This window comes from Sorghum bicolor, chromosome 10 (genome assembly GCF_000003195.3).
Source record: "Sorghum bicolor cultivar BTx623 chromosome 10, Sorghum_bicolor_NCBIv3, whole genome shotgun sequence".
NCBI classification, from domain to species: domain Eukaryota; kingdom Viridiplantae; phylum Streptophyta; class Magnoliopsida; order Poales; family Poaceae; genus Sorghum; species Sorghum bicolor.
Window position 1 is genome coordinate 60,107,082 of NC_012879.2, and position 17,359 is coordinate 60,124,440.

The 17,359-nt window shown below is 44.4% G+C and overlaps 3 protein-coding genes and 1 pseudogene across 4 annotated transcripts; 2 read left to right on the forward strand and 2 right to left on the reverse strand.

The window, feature by feature from the left end:
* Window positions 2,594-7,725, forward strand: LOC110431253 (ATPase family AAA domain-containing protein 1-like). Of its 2 annotated transcripts, XM_021450143.1 has the most exons (6): window positions 2,594-3,014; window positions 3,127-3,427; window positions 3,899-4,057; window positions 6,329-6,624; window positions 7,146-7,274; window positions 7,382-7,725. In XM_021450143.1, exons 1-6 carry the CDS (start codon window positions 2,814-2,816, stop codon window positions 7,388-7,390), a joined length of 1,095 nt encoding a protein of 364 aa, XP_021305818.1. In that variant the 5' UTR covers window positions 2,594-2,813; the 3' UTR covers window positions 7,391-7,725. The 2 variants fall into 2 exon arrangements, with proteins under 2 accessions (XP_021305818.1, XP_021305817.1); XM_021450142.1 differs by having other exon boundaries at window positions 2,595-3,014; window positions 7,146-7,725.
* LOC8069188 lies at window positions 7,930-9,199 on the reverse strand (annotated as a pseudogene).
* On the reverse strand, window positions 10,391-11,303 carry LOC8069189 (serine/threonine-protein kinase NLK). The gene has a single exon (XM_002438978.2). The coding sequence runs from the start codon at window positions 11,171-11,173 to the stop codon at window positions 10,628-10,630; it is 546 nt and encodes a 181-aa protein (XP_002439023.1). The 5' UTR covers window positions 11,174-11,303; the 3' UTR covers window positions 10,391-10,627.
* LOC8069190 lies at window positions 13,074-14,429 on the forward strand. The gene is made up of 2 exons (XM_002437547.2): window positions 13,074-13,648; window positions 13,759-14,429. Exons 1-2 carry the CDS (start codon window positions 13,413-13,415, stop codon window positions 13,982-13,984), a joined length of 462 nt encoding a protein of 153 aa, XP_002437592.1. The 5' UTR covers window positions 13,074-13,412; the 3' UTR covers window positions 13,985-14,429.

Consider the following 17,359-nt stretch of genomic DNA (forward strand, 5'->3'; position numbering starts at 1 on the left):
TGCGCGCGGTGCAATTTGCCTCACGGGCCTGGACTGGACCGCGCAGTGGCTCGGCTGAAACCGTGAACGGGCTTGGGCCGCATTCTGCTGCCCGTCGGTGTCTTGTTGGGCGGTGCCCGGGACTCTTTTCCTCTCTCTCTCTGTAAAAAAAAAATCAAACATCTTCTCAAGCCAACAACGATCAAACATATTATCATCTCTACTAGTAGTACAAGGTTAATCTCATGTTTGGAATTCGTTGTACTCCCAGAAAATGTTTGAATCCAATTACGATGGTATTGCACTAAACATATATATGTAAATCTCTCAAAGAGTCAGCCCGTTAGAAGCCTATAATATAATAGTTATATTGTTAGCCTAAGTGGCTTTATAGAGTTATACTTGAGTTTAGGGCACTCATAATGTAAGACTCTATCATAGAGTCTAAGATAATTAATTACATATTATTTATAGTATTTTGCTAATGTGGTAGCATATTTATTAAAGAAAGAGGTAGAAAAAATAAGACTTCAAGTCTTATTTAGACTCTAAATACACATTATTCGAGGTAATAAATAACTTTAGACTCTATGATAGAGTCTGCATTGTGAGTGCCTGTAAGACTCTATCATAGAGTCAAAGACAATTAATTATATATTATTTATGGTATTTTGCTGATGTGGCAGCATATTTATTAAAGAAAGAGGTAGAAAAAATAAGACTCCAACTCTTATTTAGACTCTAAATCCACGTTGTTTGAGGTAATAAATAACTTTAGACTCTAAGATTGTCGACGAAAGCTAGTCGGCAGTCTACCTTGGGGTATACCTACGGTAGTAGTTTATCGGTAGACGGTGCGCAAGCTACGAACTTGATGGTGACGCAAGACACGGACAAGGTTTTTATCCAGGTTCGGCTGCCGGGTGGGCGTAATACCTACGTCCTGCATCTGATTGTATTGGATTGTGTCGAGTTGAGAGATATCCTAGGGGGTACCCTGCCTCTCCTTATATAGTCCAGAGGGCAGGGTTACAGATCTGGAAACTAATCCTAATCGGTTACAATTGCTATAGATAGTACAATATCAATTCCTATTCTAACCGACTAGAATCCGGCTTGATCTCCACGTCTTGTTTCCTTGCGCGAAACTCCGAGCAGTTGGATCAAGCCTTGGACTGTCTTCGTGATGAGCCAAGCCTCCAGGCCCAAGTCTAGCCGTAAGGTATAGGGGTTTATACCCCCACAAAGATAGAGTCTGTATTGTGAGTGCCCTTAGTACCTCCTGTATTATTTAGTACACTCCAAAAGCCCAAAACTTTTTAAGATTCTCCGTCACATCGAATCTGCGGTACATGCATTGAACATTAAATATAGATAAAAACAAAAACTAATTGCACAGTTTATCTGTAAATCGCGAGACAAATCTTTTAAGGCTAGTTACTCCATGATTGGACAATATTTATCAAATAAAAATGAAAGTGCTATAGTGCCAAAATCCAAAAATTTTTTGGATCTAAATAAGGCCTTAATAGTCTAAGACAGGATGAGTACCAGTTTATGAGCTGGTTTGTAGTGTCCCATTTGTATATAGTATACGAGACAAAATTATCTATTTTCCCCCACCGAGACAAAACAGTAATCATCGTGCACAAACAGAAAAAAAAAATATTCAATTCAGAGTCCAGTAGCTCACCGCTTAGCAAAAATCACAGAAAGCAACAGGTGTTGATAAGCAGAGAGTCCCAGCCCTATAATTAGCCGTTAAAATCTATAACTCTTATAAAGCTAAACCCCCACTAGATGAGTTCTCTCTTCATGCAAAGTGTCCACATCATTCCCCACTAAGTGACCCACTAAATATTCTATCTCTTCATGCAAATTGTCCACATCATTCCCCACTAAGTCCATATCATCTCATATTAATTATAAAAAATTACCATGTCATCTATATCATGTGAAATACTTAAATCTTTAATCTATTAACATACAAGTCATGTACATACACTATTTGTTTTATCACCAATTAATTCCTCTATAATGTAACCGAATATTAGTTTTTGTTCTATTAGATTAGCAATTTTTTACTAGATCTAATACAATAAAATACATGCAAGTCAAAATCATATGTATACATACATAACAGATTGAATGCTATATAGTAATGCTATGTATATAATGATTTATTTTTAGGAAAATCCCGCAGCAACGCGGAATTTACCTAGTTAGGCCTTGTTCAGTTAAGGAAAAATTTTGGTTTTGGCTACTGTAGCACTTTCGTTTGTTTGTGACAAATATTGTCCAATTATGGACTAACTAGACTCAAAAGATTCAGCTCGCGAATTACAGGTAAACTGTGTAATCAGTATTTGGTTTTGTCTACATTTAATACTCCATGCATGTGCTATAAGATTCGATGTGACGGGGAATCTTGAAATTTTTTGGAACTAAACAAGGCCTTAATCTAATGCAGTAATCCTCCTCCTCTTCCTCTCGCCAGAAGCATCCATCCATCCACCTCCACCCCCAAAAAATCTTGGAGAAAAGAAGAAAAAAAGAAAAGAAAAAGGCAAGCCGAGTTCCCAATTTGCCCAAACCCCTCCTCCAAGCACAAGCAGTAAGCAGAATCCAATCCAATCCCCTCCCCTCCCCCGCTCGCGCCGCCCCCTCCCTCCACTAATCCAATCCATCCAGCCCCCTCCCCCGCGAATCAATCCATCCATCCTTCTTCCTCCGCAAGCCAGAGACAGAGGCGGCGATTGTCCACCGTGCGTGTTCCCTCCGGCATCCGCGGGACGGACGGGGGAGCAAAACCTCACCAGCGGCGAGGGTGGGCGATGAGGTCGTCGGAGCCGTCGTCGCGGTTCGTGCAGGAGCTCGTGCTGTACGCCGCCAGCGCCGCGCTAAGCTGCCTCGTCCTCTTCGCGGGCCTCCGCCACCTCGACCCCAACCGCGCCGCCTCCCAGAAGGCGCAGCAGCAGAAGAAGGAGATCGCCAAGCGACTCGGCCGGCCCCTCGTCTCCACCACGCCCTACGAGGTCCGTCCCTCCCCTCCTCCTCCTCATCCTCATCCTCCCCGCTCCAATCCACACCCGCCTCCCCCATCTAGGGTTCGCCTCAATCCTAAGTTGGTGTCTCCCTCACCGACAGGACGTGATTGCGTGCGACGTCATCAACCCCGACAGCATCGACGTCGAGTTCGACTCCATTGGCGGCCTCGACCAGGTGAAGCAGGCGCTCTACGAGCTCGTCATCCTGCCCCTGCGCCGCCCGGAGCTCTTCGCCTTCGGCAAGCTCCTCAGCCCCCAGAAGGGCGTCCTCCTCTATGGCCCGCCCGGCACGGGCAAGACCATGCTCGCCAAGGCCATCGCCAGGGAGTCCGGCGCCGTCTTCATCAATGTCAGGATCTCCAATCTCATGAGCAAGTGGTTCGGGGACGCGCAGAAGCTCGGTGAGCAATTATATTCTTGATTGGTCCTAGTCCTCTTGCTGATTTAATGCTAGTCCACTGGACATCCACTGGTTTTGGATCCATACCAGTTATAGTAGTGCCATGCGCATGCGCCGATGTTTATATGCGCTGCATTTTTAGTCCCATTGCTAATCGAGCTGCCCACTAGAAACTTAATTACTCTAGAAACGATGGCACTTGCATAGTCTTTTGTGTCGGGATGCTATAGGAATCCACAGATTTTGAATCCATACCATTTATAGTAGTTTCTTTGTCTTTTGTTTGTATGTGATGGACTGATGTTTTTATACGTTATTATATTATTGCTGTTGCCGCGGTGGCTGCATTGTATTGATTTGCATTGCTAATTTAGCTGTCCACATATTTACTAATTTAGAATTGATGCCAATTGTATTCTTTTTTTGTGTGTGTATGCTATACACTGATGTTGGTATGTTGTTGCTGTGGCAGTGGCTGCTGTATTTAGTCTCGCTCACAAGCTCCAGCCTGCTATTATTTTCATTGACGAGGTTGATAGTTTCTTGGGGCAACGACGGACAACCGACCATGAAGCCATGACTAATATGAAGACAGAGTTCATGTCCCTCTGGGATGGCTTCACCACTGATCGTGAGTCCTCTTATACTTTGTTGACAATGATGTCAACTTGTGAAGCATTTGCTTATAGTAACAGTATAGTTGCGCTTTAATTTTTTCTGAGCGTGCAAGTGACATAACCCTACTTCAAATAAGCACCCTGTATAGAACAACATTATTAGCGAAAATAAATCTTGATTGTCAACACCATCCATGTTTTTTTGGTTTTTATCAGTCCATTTGATATCGATTAATTCTTCCCATTGCATATTATTGCTGAATAATGCTATTAGTCTGCTCTGAATTTTACATGCATTCAGCCTTAAAAATTCTGAAAAGATGGTACTACTATCACACTAGCATTGTGATTAGAGTCACAAGCATGTGCAATGTACAGATATCTCGATGTGTTCCCCCCCCCCCCCACCCCCCCATTTTCCATGTTCTAAAATAAGATGCACTTTTTGCTATTTCTGTTAAATAAGACGTTCCAGAAACTTAAGCTAACAGATGTAGATCTGTGCTTTGTGTGAATATAATAATCCCATAGCAGGTACCTGTTTCATTTACCTTCCATGATTTGAAGCCTATAGATACTGACGTGTGCTTTAAGCCTTGTGGGAATAATAATCCTCACACTGGCCATATGTTCCGTTGTTCTTAACAAACCTGTTTACAACACTGCTCTTCTTAGTTTGTGTTTGTTCTATTTTGTGCGAGTTTATAATGCTGCCTATATTCATATTTCATAGATGTGTAATATTTATGTAATATCATGACTTCTGTTGTATATCTGTATGGAGATACTTGCAGCCTTGACATTTGTGGTTGCTGTGATGATTCCCCCCCCCCCCACCCTGGGGACTGGCTAGTGGTCTGATTGCAAGTGTTCACTTTTTTTTTTTTTTTTTTTGCAAAATTGTTACAGTTCCCCCCCCCCCCCCCCAATATGATTTCTGTCCCCGTCCCTAATGAACAGGGAGCAACTAGTGTACATCCATTGATGCTAGCTTAGATGAGAATAATTTGCTTTGGCGCATATTATTTGTGGGTACTGTCTTGATGAGATTAGTGTTGTTATTGACATCGAGATATCTGTACATCGCACATGCTTGTGACTCTAATCACAATACTAGTAAGTAGTTCTGAATGTGTGTAAAATCCAGAGAGAGCAAATTAATAGTTTAATAATGAAAAATGTTTTCAGTTTATATATCCATTGTTCCTTGTAAAACAGGGCCTTGTTTAGTTCCCAAAAAATTTTGCAAAATTTGTCAGATTCCCCGTCATATTGAATCTTGCGGCACATGCATGAAACATTAAATATAGATAAAAGAAATAACTAATTGCACAGTTTACCTGTAATTTCCGAGAAGAATCTTTTGAGCCTAGTTAGTCCATGGTTGGACAATATTTGTAAAATACAAACAAAGTGCTACAGTACTCATTTTGTAAAAAATTTTGGAACTAAACAAGGCCCAAGATAAATTTATCTTTTTTGTGAATGTATGTTTCACCTTTTTTTTAGGAGAAGTGAAATATTTGTTGTATTGGTGAACTTGCCTAAGGCCTATTGCAGTAGCTTTTAGGGTCGTTCCTTCTCTTTCTGGCAGGATGATCGTTTCATGTATGGTAGATTGTGGATGTGTGTGTTGTACAGAGTTGAGTAATCTTTCTTCTTAAAGTGTTCGATAGAAAAGACCCCCCCACCCCTCTCTGGGGAGTAGTTTTGCTACGTGCATGCCTCTTTTGCTTTTTTTTTTTGGGATGCAAATTGTAAATTGTTAAAATCAATGTAGGGCAGACTTCTGTCAAGAAAATATTTGCAGGTTCAAGAAACCTCAGAAACCAACAAAAAGTTATTGCCATGGCATGGGCCCTACTTTTCCACCTTTGCCTGTTAAAAGTAACTAATTCTAGACGTGTGTTCTTTCTCCATTGGATCCATACAAATATGTAGAGGGTAACATGTAGCCTTTTACACATTTCATGAATAACAAATGACTCCCTAATCCAGCATGATTCCCCAGTACTTCTAAAAAAAATGACTTGGTCACATGGATATAGGGATTGCTTAAACATTTTTTTTCATTTGCATGAAGTTATGTGTCTAAGGCAGACACAAGAAGTCAATGCAACTTATTGGTTGATATCTTATTATCTCGTGAGATTTTTCTGGTGGCATATCTTCTGAATGGTTGTTATTTTGACATGTGGATATGCAAATTATTTGCTGTGCCTGTACGGACTCACTTCCTATATGGTACTGATCAGTACTTAATGATCACTTGTATGTCTTTCCAGAGAATGCTCGTGTAATGGTCCTGGCTGCTACAAATAGGCCTTCTGAGTTAGATGAGGCCATCCTAAGGCGCTTTACTCAGATATTTGAGATTGGAATTCCTGTTCAGAGTGAAAGGAGCAAGATACTTCAGGTTGTGTTGAAGGGAGAAAATGTCGAGCCTAATATTGATTACGATCACATTGCAAGATTGTGCGAGGGCTTTACTGGATCAGACATCCTCGAGCTGTGCAAGCAGGCAGCATTCTACCCTATTAGGGAGCTATTGGACAATGAGAAAAATGGGAGGCAATTAGATGTGAGTATTCTTACTTCTGTTTCCACTTAACCTGGAGCTATACAGGATTGCATGCTGTTTTCTGAAAAATCAATTTATAAACTCATGGCTAAACTAGAACTCATGGATAACACACACCACCCCTGCCCCACACCAAGTTGTGGGGCTGCCAATGAGGGTTTAAAAAAGGGCCTCGTTTAGATATATGATATACTGGTTTCAGCATGTTTTCTCTACCTATAAGAAAATGTCTTGGTCCAGTGTTTTTTTTTTTATTTAGTCCCAAACTAGAATACACATTCCCTTCTGATAACTCAACAGTGTTCGCTATAGTCTGTTAACATATGATGTTGATTGTTACCTTGGAATATGTTGATTTTATATGTTGGATTCGTGTATAAAATTCAGATAGAATTGTTATTTGGACTAAAGGTTATCTGTCTGTAGTTTTGCTGTTTATATTTGGATACTGGTGAAGAAGTGAAGTTCGATAACTAGTCTCACATTGGTTTTTGCTTCTTCTCTTCCTACTGCTGTTTCAGAAACCTAGACCTTTGAGACAATCAGACTTGGAGAGAGCCCTATCAACGTCTAGAAAGGGCAAGAAGGCTGCAAGTTCAGGACTGCAGTCACCCTTGTGGGTTCAGCCGACAGATTCAGAAGACGATCAGGTACAGAACGCGATCTTTGAGATATCTAAGCTGATGTCTCGAATAGTTCAGAACAGTCAGTCAGAACCGCAAGAGCCTTCTTCACCTTAATCTAATCCTTTTGCTAGATCTCGTGAAAATCTACAGTGGAGTAAACGCAGGCATTACGTCGATACCGTTAGGTTTTCTTATGCAGCTTGCAGAGGTTCAGCATATGTATTATTTCTTTTTGCGTGGCGATGCTGCACCTGGTTTTTTGAAGCTAACTGCAGCTGGCAAAGTGGCAAGTGTGCCATGGTGTTTAAGTTGATCATTCAAAGTTCATGCCCCTATGGGCAGCAAACTCAGAACTCCATAGTTGTCTGGCCAACAATTGGTCCTGGTTGCCTTGTATTTTATTTTCAGTTTAACTAATCTAGGGTATCGAATTACGCCGTAGTAATGCAGAAAGGGCCCCTTAAGTCTCATCATATTCCCAAACGTGCTTCGATTTTTGTTTGGTCTGATTATTATTTACATAATACATGTATAACGTTCCTTTTTTATCTTTTATTATCTCCGTTAAGAAAAATTCTTTCGGAGCACAATCTGTTTGAACTTATTAGTCAGACACTACGAGGAACGCTGATGGAAGCAGAGTGTTCTGTGAAATACTATACATTTCCACTGTTGCATGTATACGCAACTATGCATGCACCACCACCGGTCACGTGCACGAGCAGCTGCTTGCTCTCCTCAAGGCGCTCGTCTCCATGATGGATATCTCATCAGCCAGCGACAGCTTGGTGCCCTTGAGAGCCAGCACGTCGGCGGCGCCGGTGTCCTCGTCCGGCGCTGCCTCCAGCCTCTTCCTGGACACGTTAGCGTGGATCTCCTGGAGCAGCGTGAGGAAGGCGCGCTCGACGTTGTCCCCGCTGAGCGCGGACGCCTCGGAGAAGAAGAGCCCCTGCTCCTCGGCGAAGAGCGGCCGCCTCGTCTGCCGCCACCGCACGGCGCCGGCCAGGTCGGCCTTGTTGCCGACGAGCATGACGACGATGGACTTGTCAGCGTGGGCGCGGAGCTCGGTGACCCAGCGCGCGGCGTGTCGGCTGGTGACGTCGTAGACGAGCATGGCGCCCAGCGCGCCGCGGTAGTAGGTCCGCGCTCCTGGCCGGCGGTGTCCCAGATCTGGGCCTTGACGCGGTGGCGGGCGATGTCGACGGTGCGCGTCTGGAACTCGATGCCGATGGTGGACTTGGAGTCGAGGAAGAACTCGTCGCGGGTGAAGCGACCCAGCAGCTGCGTCTTCCCCACCGCCGAGTCGCCGATCACCACGATCTTGAACACGTAGTCCTCCTCCATCGTATCTCCGTTACACACCACTACTAATATCTTCTGCTTGCAGCTGCAGCTAATGACTTAAGTTCAATTCTCCGGCCGTCTCGTTCTTAGCTTGTATAGATTAGATATATATGCTTACATATGTCATCTGTGTGTGTCTGCATATATAAAATAAATATATGCTGGTGATGACATTGGCATGTATAGAGAGGGGAGTGGTTGAGAGGGAGACGAGGAGAGGTTGCTCTCGCTCCTGCTATTGGAGGTGCTCATAAGCATCTTTCATAAGGGAGACTGCTGCTAGGGTGTGAGCTGGGAGAGATTAAAGCAAGAGTACGGAATACTTAACTTGGTGTACGTTTGCACTAGTTCTACAGCGAGTTTGGTACACGTATATGGGCATATGGCACTTTTCTCTTTCGGCTTCGATTCATGGTTGGAAAGAAAAAAAAACTGTACTTAAGGATATGAATGTAGGCGCATGCATGTGTTCTTTTCCAAGAATGTTTTTGTTTGTTTTCGATGCGTTGGTATTTTTATCTGCATTCGTTAACTCCATCGGATATGATCATCGTGTCTACCATTCCATCTCCATCCACTTGGGTTTTGCTACAAATAATAAATGACGGTGGAAGATAATACGAATCAAAGTACATGCATGCGATTAGCTTATCGTAATCCTATACTCTTATAAAGCAAAAACCTCACTGGCAATTTCTTCTTGACATACAAGATGCCCACATCAGCGTGTCACGCTTTCCACTAACATTAGTTTATACTAGTTAATCTCTTCCTAAGAATTATATGAATAGGTAAATTTTATTCTAAATCAATAGTTCTTGCAGTAACGCACGGATGTTCTCCTAAGAATTGTATGACTTGTTAAATTTCATTCTAAATCAGTAGTTCTCGCAGCAACGTACGGGACGTTCTTCTAGTATAAAGTATACAGGATGACATATTTCTCTCTAGTCATATACAACGCAAGCATAAGACGAGAAGCCCAAGCAGCGATTATATGCAGATCGATATCATGTCTTACGTAATTGTTAACCTAATCGGCTAATCATATATATGACATTAGCGGTTAGGTTTGCAAGTGGACCTGATGAAGAATAAATTGAAGGTGATTGGTTGAGGGATGGATATTAAATATAATCGGCATTAGCAAAAACCGACTTACTCGATGCGCAATCATCAACTGCTACTTTTGATTTTTTTTCAAGACACATTATAACTATACTAGCAGCTAGTGTGATTACGTCTCTGCCTCTAACCATCTTGGTTTTATTTCTTGGATTTCCAGTTGCTGTGTCATGTCCTGTCCTGCTTATTAACGATTCATCAGTGCGATGAGATTGTCAGTATGCATAATCTGGCTAGCCAGGCCGTTACATGATTCAGTATCTTTGTTGGTTCCAGGCAGTTGTTCCGACCTCATTTAGAAACTCCGGCGCGTGATCATCAAACTGCTTGAAAATTGAAATTATTATTTATTAAAGCGTGGTTCAGGGAATCATGAAGTGGTTTCTAGCTAAGCAAACCAATCACCAATTAAAGCTTCAGCAGTTGCTGCTGATGCCACTGCTGCCGAGCAGTTTTGCATGCTGATTCTGAACACTCTGACGATGTTCATATGTGCTGACGCTCGGCATGCATGCTGATTGCAGTTTTGCAGGCGACTGTTTGCTGGTATGAAAAACTATGGTCTAAAGAAAAACACTACTAACTAGCAGAAAAAAAATATGATTTATTCAACCAACCTGATCGTAGAAATAGCCGTGGTGCATGGCACCATCCTATAAAGTTGCTAAAAATATGTAAATGGGAGTCTGGGATAAAATGTTGTAGCCACTAGCCAAGCAAGTAAACCAACCAATAATAAGTAAGCTCCACCTGTTTTGCTGCTAAATGCTACTGCATATTCTGCATAATTCAGAGTGACAAATGCTGTAGCGCCAAAATGGTCGTGTATTTGATACAAAGCATGCATGGCGTAGTGTTCATCATTGTACAGATGTTCAATTAACTTTTGTTTAAAGCAGCAGGCCTAGCTAGTAGGCGTGGCGCGCGCGCGGCGGCTGGTGCGGCAGCAGGTGGTCGCAGATGGCGGCGAACTCGGCGAGGGCCTCGGCGACCATCCCGGTCTTGCCCTTGGCGACGAGCATCCTGACGAGCGCGGCCACCCGCGCGTCCATCTGCTCCACGACCGCGGCAGCGTCCACTTCCAGCCGCCCAGGGCGGAGGACGAGGAGCTTGCGCGCGTGGCGCGCGGCGCGGCGCAGCGTGCCGGCGCGGGCGCACGCGTCGGCCAGCGCGGCAGCGTACCCCGTCGCGGCGCGGCTGGAGGAGCGCGCGGCGGGTGGGGCTTGAGCTGGGACCGCGGGCGCCGGGGACGACGGCGAGATGGGGCGCGCGGCGACGGCGAGGCTCAGGCGCGCCGATGGAGGAGCCTGGGCGTGGGCCTTGGACGACGGCGCGTTTGCGGCGCAGTGGTTGTGGTGGTGGTGGTGGTGGGGCGCTGGGAGAGGGAGCGGGTGCGCGCCGTGGACGTGGTGGTGCAGGGGCAGGGAGAGGGAGAGGGAGACGGCGGCGTCCATTGTGCTGTGCTGTGCTGGCCTGCTGGGGGAGACGACGGACGGAGAGGAGAGGCACAGCCACACGGTTATTCTGCTAAGCGGGTGGCGGCTCCAGGCCACGCCACGGGGCGTGGGTCCCGACGACGGCACGTCCGCACGGGCGCGGGAGGGAGAGGATGGGAACGACGTGGTGGAGGAGGCGGACACGCACACGGCGCCGGTGAGCTGAGCTGGGCGGACTGGACCGGGGACGGGGACGTCTCTGATGGGCGCCGCCGCGCTCCTCAGCGGTGGGCCGCGCGAATGCCGTGGGCTCTTTTTCTTGCTTCCAGAGAGACCGACCGAGACCAGCACCACCTGTTCCTGTTGGGAGGTGGGACGAAACGAAACCCGAGAGGATAGCCCACCGGAACGGAACCTCCGATCCTCTCCACGGTCAATCAATCATGTGCCATTGCTGTGCCCATGCCGTCCTGCCTCCGATCGCCGACCTTTGGTAAAGGTGCAGCAAGCATGCAGATGCAGTCAGACTGCTCAACAGTGTGCAGGAGCACGCATGCACTTTTTTTTTTTTTTTTTTTGCAAGATCTAGACACAGACATGTACGCTCATGACAAATATCAAAATTAACAAAGTCAAATAGGCCACCCTAACTCTCAAGTCCAGAAGTTGAATCTAAGGCCTGATTCTGATTTAGTTTCTGGAAATTTTTAAGATTTCTTGTCATATCAAATATTTAGATATATATATAAAGCACTGAATATAAATAAAAAATAATAATTAATTATACAATTCGTTTGTAATTTATGGAGAAATCTTTTGAACCTAATTAATCTATGGTTGGACAATAATTGTCAAATACAAATAAAAATGGTACGGCAGACAAACCCAAAAAACTTCACCAATTAACTAAACAAGGCCTAAGTGAACAGATATACCACCACAGAGAACCTAACCTATATTCAGTCACCGTTAGATGCACCTTCAATTCAAAAAAAAAATCGATCTTGTTTATAGATGACAAGCAATTCTAAGTCCATTTAAATCTAAAAAATACCCCCCTCCCCCCCAAAAAAAACCTGGGTCGTAAGAAGTTTATTAGATTTTATTTGATTGTACTTATATCCACCTTAATCTATATACGCTGAGTTGAGTTGAAATTAAAGTTTGTTATTTTTTCTAATTGATAACTTGAGGTAGATAATATGAGTTTAGCCAAACAAGGTCTTAAGGTGCTCTGCACCTATAGCACCCCGAATCATGGTATATTTCTTCATTTTCACCACAACAGAGACATTGAACATATAGAACACTTAAATAATGATATTTTAGACATCCAGATCAACTTGCTCATATAGTTAGCCTATTTGGGACTACTTTGTTCGCTTTCAACTTCACTAGCCAAACATGGATAGCTCCAAATGCTGCTCCAGGATAAAAGGTAGAGTCGAAGGTCAACTCTAGGTTTTTTGTTATAGATGGATTCCGTCTCCAAAATGAGAATAGTTATAAAATCTTTCGATCAGCAAACAGTGATTATATATTCGTCTGATCCCGTTTCCTTTCGAAATGATAGATGAATATCTATCGTTTATTAATAGTTGAGGCGTGTGTCAACTTGCCGCTCTGCAGACTGCAGGTTATTATAGTTTACATATATATATATATATACGACATTAATCCCCCCTAGACAAAGGCAAGGCAGCCATGCATGCGCCGCCAACAGGTTCCATGACACTGCCCATGCCCTCCTGCCCCTACCACCCATGGTTTTTTGCTTGCTTGCGAGTTGCAAGTTTGCAACGACGACACACACACCCCTCCGGACGACCGGACCCCCCAAGCATGGCAGGCAGCGCGCGTGCAGACAAGGCCGCACACGCACGAGGAGGCACGCGCGCACACATATATATATATAACCTCCTGGGACAGCAGCTCCGTCTACCGCGAACCGAACCAACAAGAAGAGGTAGAGAGGAAGAAGAACACGCCTCGTTGGGCTAGCTTGGGCATCATATATATCGATCATATCTTTGCCGCCATGCATGGCTCCATATATACCTAAGCCTAGCTAGCTAGCTAGCTAGGAGCCACCATCGATCATCAGCTAGCAGCTTCTTCTAGCTCTCTTCTCGATCTTGTCTTCTCTGAGAGCCGGCCGGCAAGCAAGGCATGGATGGAAAGGGCGCCAGCATAGCAAGCAAGGGGATTACCATGCCATAGCTGCCTTGCTAGCTAGAGAGTGAGCAGGCGCGCGCGCATGAAAGAGACCAACAAGGTCACGGCGGAGGCGATGGAGGAGGAGGAGGAGGAGGAGGAGGAGGAGGAGCGGTACGTGAAGGTGGGGACGAGGTTCTACCGGGTGACGATGAGGCCAAACGGCGGCGGTGGCGCCGGCGACGCCGTGGCGCGTCGTCGTCGTCGCCTCCACTACCTCGAGTCCTGCTACCTCTGCAAGCAGAGCATCGCCTGCGACCGCGACGTCTTCATGTACAAGTACGTGCGTGCGCCATCGCGCCATCGCTCGTCGTCTTCCCCTAGCTCTCATCACCTCCCTCCTTTCCCTGTTCGTTCGTTCCATGCATGCATCACACATGTGCACACAGGGGGGACGCGGCGTTCTGCAGCGAGGACTGCAGGGACGACCAGATGGACATGGACGAGGCGCTCCACGCGGCGGCGCGGCGCCACCGCCTCCTGCAGCGCTCTCCGGCGTCCGCCTCCTCGCAGTCGTCGCAGGCGGCGGCGTCGACCAGGCCTCCGCCGGTGATGCGCCGCCGCCCCACCATCGCCAACCTCGCCGCGCGCAACCCGCCCGTGGCCGCCAGCTAGCCAGTACCCGTGGCGGCCACTCCACTCGTCGACAAGCTTGCTCGGGCAGCGAGGACTCTTCAGTGCGGCTGCACCGATCAGCTAGCTGTAGGCCGTACCCGTACCTGTACGTAGGCTACCTAGGCATGGATGAGTGTGTTGCAGCCAGGAACCGTCGTCGCGGGATGAGTAGGGTGATTCTTTTCTGCCGCCATGGATGAGTTGCAGACTGCTTGCAGCAGGACGCCATTACCGCCGGCAGCAGCAGTTAGCTAGCTAGCAAGAGCTACGACGGAGCACGCACGGACTGACGATGGACGGCACGCAACTGGACGCTACGTAGAAACGAATAACGAAGCTTTGTGGTGACTTAGCTACCTACATGTACAAAATCAGTAGTAGTAAATTAAAAGATTAATTATATATTATTACCATGTGTTCTTGAGCTAAATTTCTAGCTTCATTATTTCATCTTCCTCTCGTTTTACTATTTACTTCATTTCTTGCATTTTTTTCTTCCCATGAGGTCCATCGATGTGACTTTTGAAATGGACGGGTGAGAAATTCAGAACGATGCGATCGAGTTAACAAGAGATATGGGCCTTGTTTAGTTTTCAACAAAAACCAAAAAGTTTTTAAAATTCTCCGTCACATCGAATCTTACGGCACATGTATGAAGCATTAAATATAAACGAAAATAAAAACTAATTATACAGTTTGTCTGTAAATCACGAAACAAATCTTTTGATCTTATTTAATTCATGATTGAACAATATTTACCACAAACAAACAAAAATACTACAGTAGCAAAATCCGAAAACATTTCACATCTAAACAAGGCCATCGTCGAGGTGCCACGGCATGCACACTTGTCTTCCATTAGTCTGAAGAAGGGCAGTTAATCCTAACCTTTTGTCCTAAACATAATCTCACTTGTACTACCTGCCAACTTTTTTTACCAGGGCTTAGCCTGCAAGATTTCAGACGCCTCATCATTTCATCCTTCACTTCTGTCTTCTGATTGATGACGATTCTTGTTTCTATTTTCATGCTCAAAATAATTGCAAGAAACTGGCAGCAACACAAGGGTAATAATTATAATTAAGCTAGCATCATGTTCCTTTGCTTTGCAGCAACCACACGTACTGATGAAAGCAAAAGCTTACCACCCATTATTTCTGTCCTGGTGTGGAAAGAAAAAGGGACAGTGCAGTGTTTAAGTCACAGTCAAGGACACTGCCACAGTGTGAATGTTTTCTAGTTGCACATACTTTGCACTGTCCATTCAGCATGTTCGTTTGCCATTCTCTCAATCATTCATCAAAGTTTTTCTTCCTCATAACAAATTAATAAATAATATTTTCAGACATAACTTATCATACCAAGCAAACATCAGAAACAAATTGCTTCTCTTTTCCAACAAAAGTATAATTTTAGAATAGTGTTAAGTCAACTGATTTGAAGTTTGACCAAATTTAAATTATGTAAAAATATTCTAATATTTGTCAAGTATCGTGATTCTTTATGAAATATTATAATATATTTATTAGAGCCATGCATGTTGATAATATGTCCTATTTAGAGTCACAAAATACTTTGACCATACCTGAAACCACATAGAGAAGTTTGCATTGATCTGCATGTCAACGTGATGCATCACCGTGCAATGATTTCAGACACTACAATTTATAACAAATTACCGAACGAATGCACTTTTGACCTTGAAATGATCCATGTTATTGATTGTTGAATGCTGTCAGCAAATGAGCAGACATATATGAGCAAGTGGGAGCAAATCTACCGTAAACACAACCAAGCGCACCGTTTTTTCTTTCAATGAACTGGAGGGACCGAAGTCCCTACAGGAAATATATTAAAGCAAAAAGAAGTTCAGAACGAATACACAAAAACAGAAACAGGATAAAAAGACCCGGACCAGCAGCAGCACAGGGAGTTCAGGAGAGTAGGAGACAAAGAAAGAAATAAAGAAAATAAGCCTACTCTTGCAAACTATTGTAGACTCTAAATCCATGAATCAAACTGGAATTGGAGACCAGGCTTGATCCTGTATTGAAGAAGGGAGGTCTCTATGAGAAAAACCCTCCGGCAACCTGCTAGGCTCGGCTGAATTCCTTTGAAGATGAGATCATTCCTCATCATCCATAGTGCCCAGCACATAAGAATAATCGTCTCCAAACCAAGCAAGCACACCGTTGGCACTACTTTTCCGGGATCCAAATTTACAAACAGATCACACGAAATCTAAAATTCAGCCACTATAGGCCCATACAGATATGTGAGTTGCTATATTTTAGGTGCTTCAAGTTTTAGACAAAACAACCAATCAGTACAATTAAAAAGACAACTTACGATAGATAGTAATTCATAATTTTTTCTACTAGTCCAACAAAGATAAGATCATGCTGTCTGAACAACTAAAAAGACCAGGCAGCTGAAATACAGGCTAAGGCCTTGTTTGGATGTTGTCGGATTCACTTCAATCCATATGTGTTGGTGTGGATTGGGGTGAAATTTAGTTCAAGTTCCACTCCAATCCACCTCAACCCATGTAGATTGATGTGAATCCGACTACATCAAAACAAGGCCTAAACTGTATTATTAATAAGTGACTCATGAGTGCAGCCAATGAAAGCCTAGCACAAAGTTAAAAGAGACCAACTGACCAACAAAGCGATGATTGTAACAGGTCTTGAATCCAAGTGGATGCAGTGCGTACGAGAATCCGTCGTCTTCGATCGTGGATGCTTCCACAGGCTAGACTAGAAATTTAGTGTGACGTTAACAACTTAACATGCGAATAATACAAACAATACGATGCCACTGGAGTCTGGAGATATTCCAAGAGCTCGAGTGTGACTGCAAGAAAAGGGGCCAGTGAGTCATGTGCCCCTTGGCTTCCTCACACCACCACCATATATGAGAAGGACAAGAGCGCCTATCAAACTTTGCAAAGGGAGGATTAAAGACTGAAGAGTGCACATCACTAGATGGAGAGGAAGACAGATGGAAAGGTCTGGGGATTCTTCTACCTGACAGCAATGTGATCATTATTCTGATTTCTAACAATATGCAACAAAGCGTGTTAGCCTTTGGTTGGTTTTACTCCACTACCATTATTTACCACTTCAAGAGAGGGACATATGATGAAAATTCTACTTCAGATCTGGTGCCAGTCCCAGTCTGAAACTCTGTGGAGGGGACGAGCTGCAGGTCTAGGATACTCTCGTTATCCTTTCTCTACATGACTACAGCAGAAAATTTAGTGAGAATCCTACTTACAATTTCTCAAACCGTGCAAGATCTACCAAGCTACGAAGTAGTAATAATGGTATATACGGTCGAACAAAACACAAACCCATACCAAGAATGAAACAA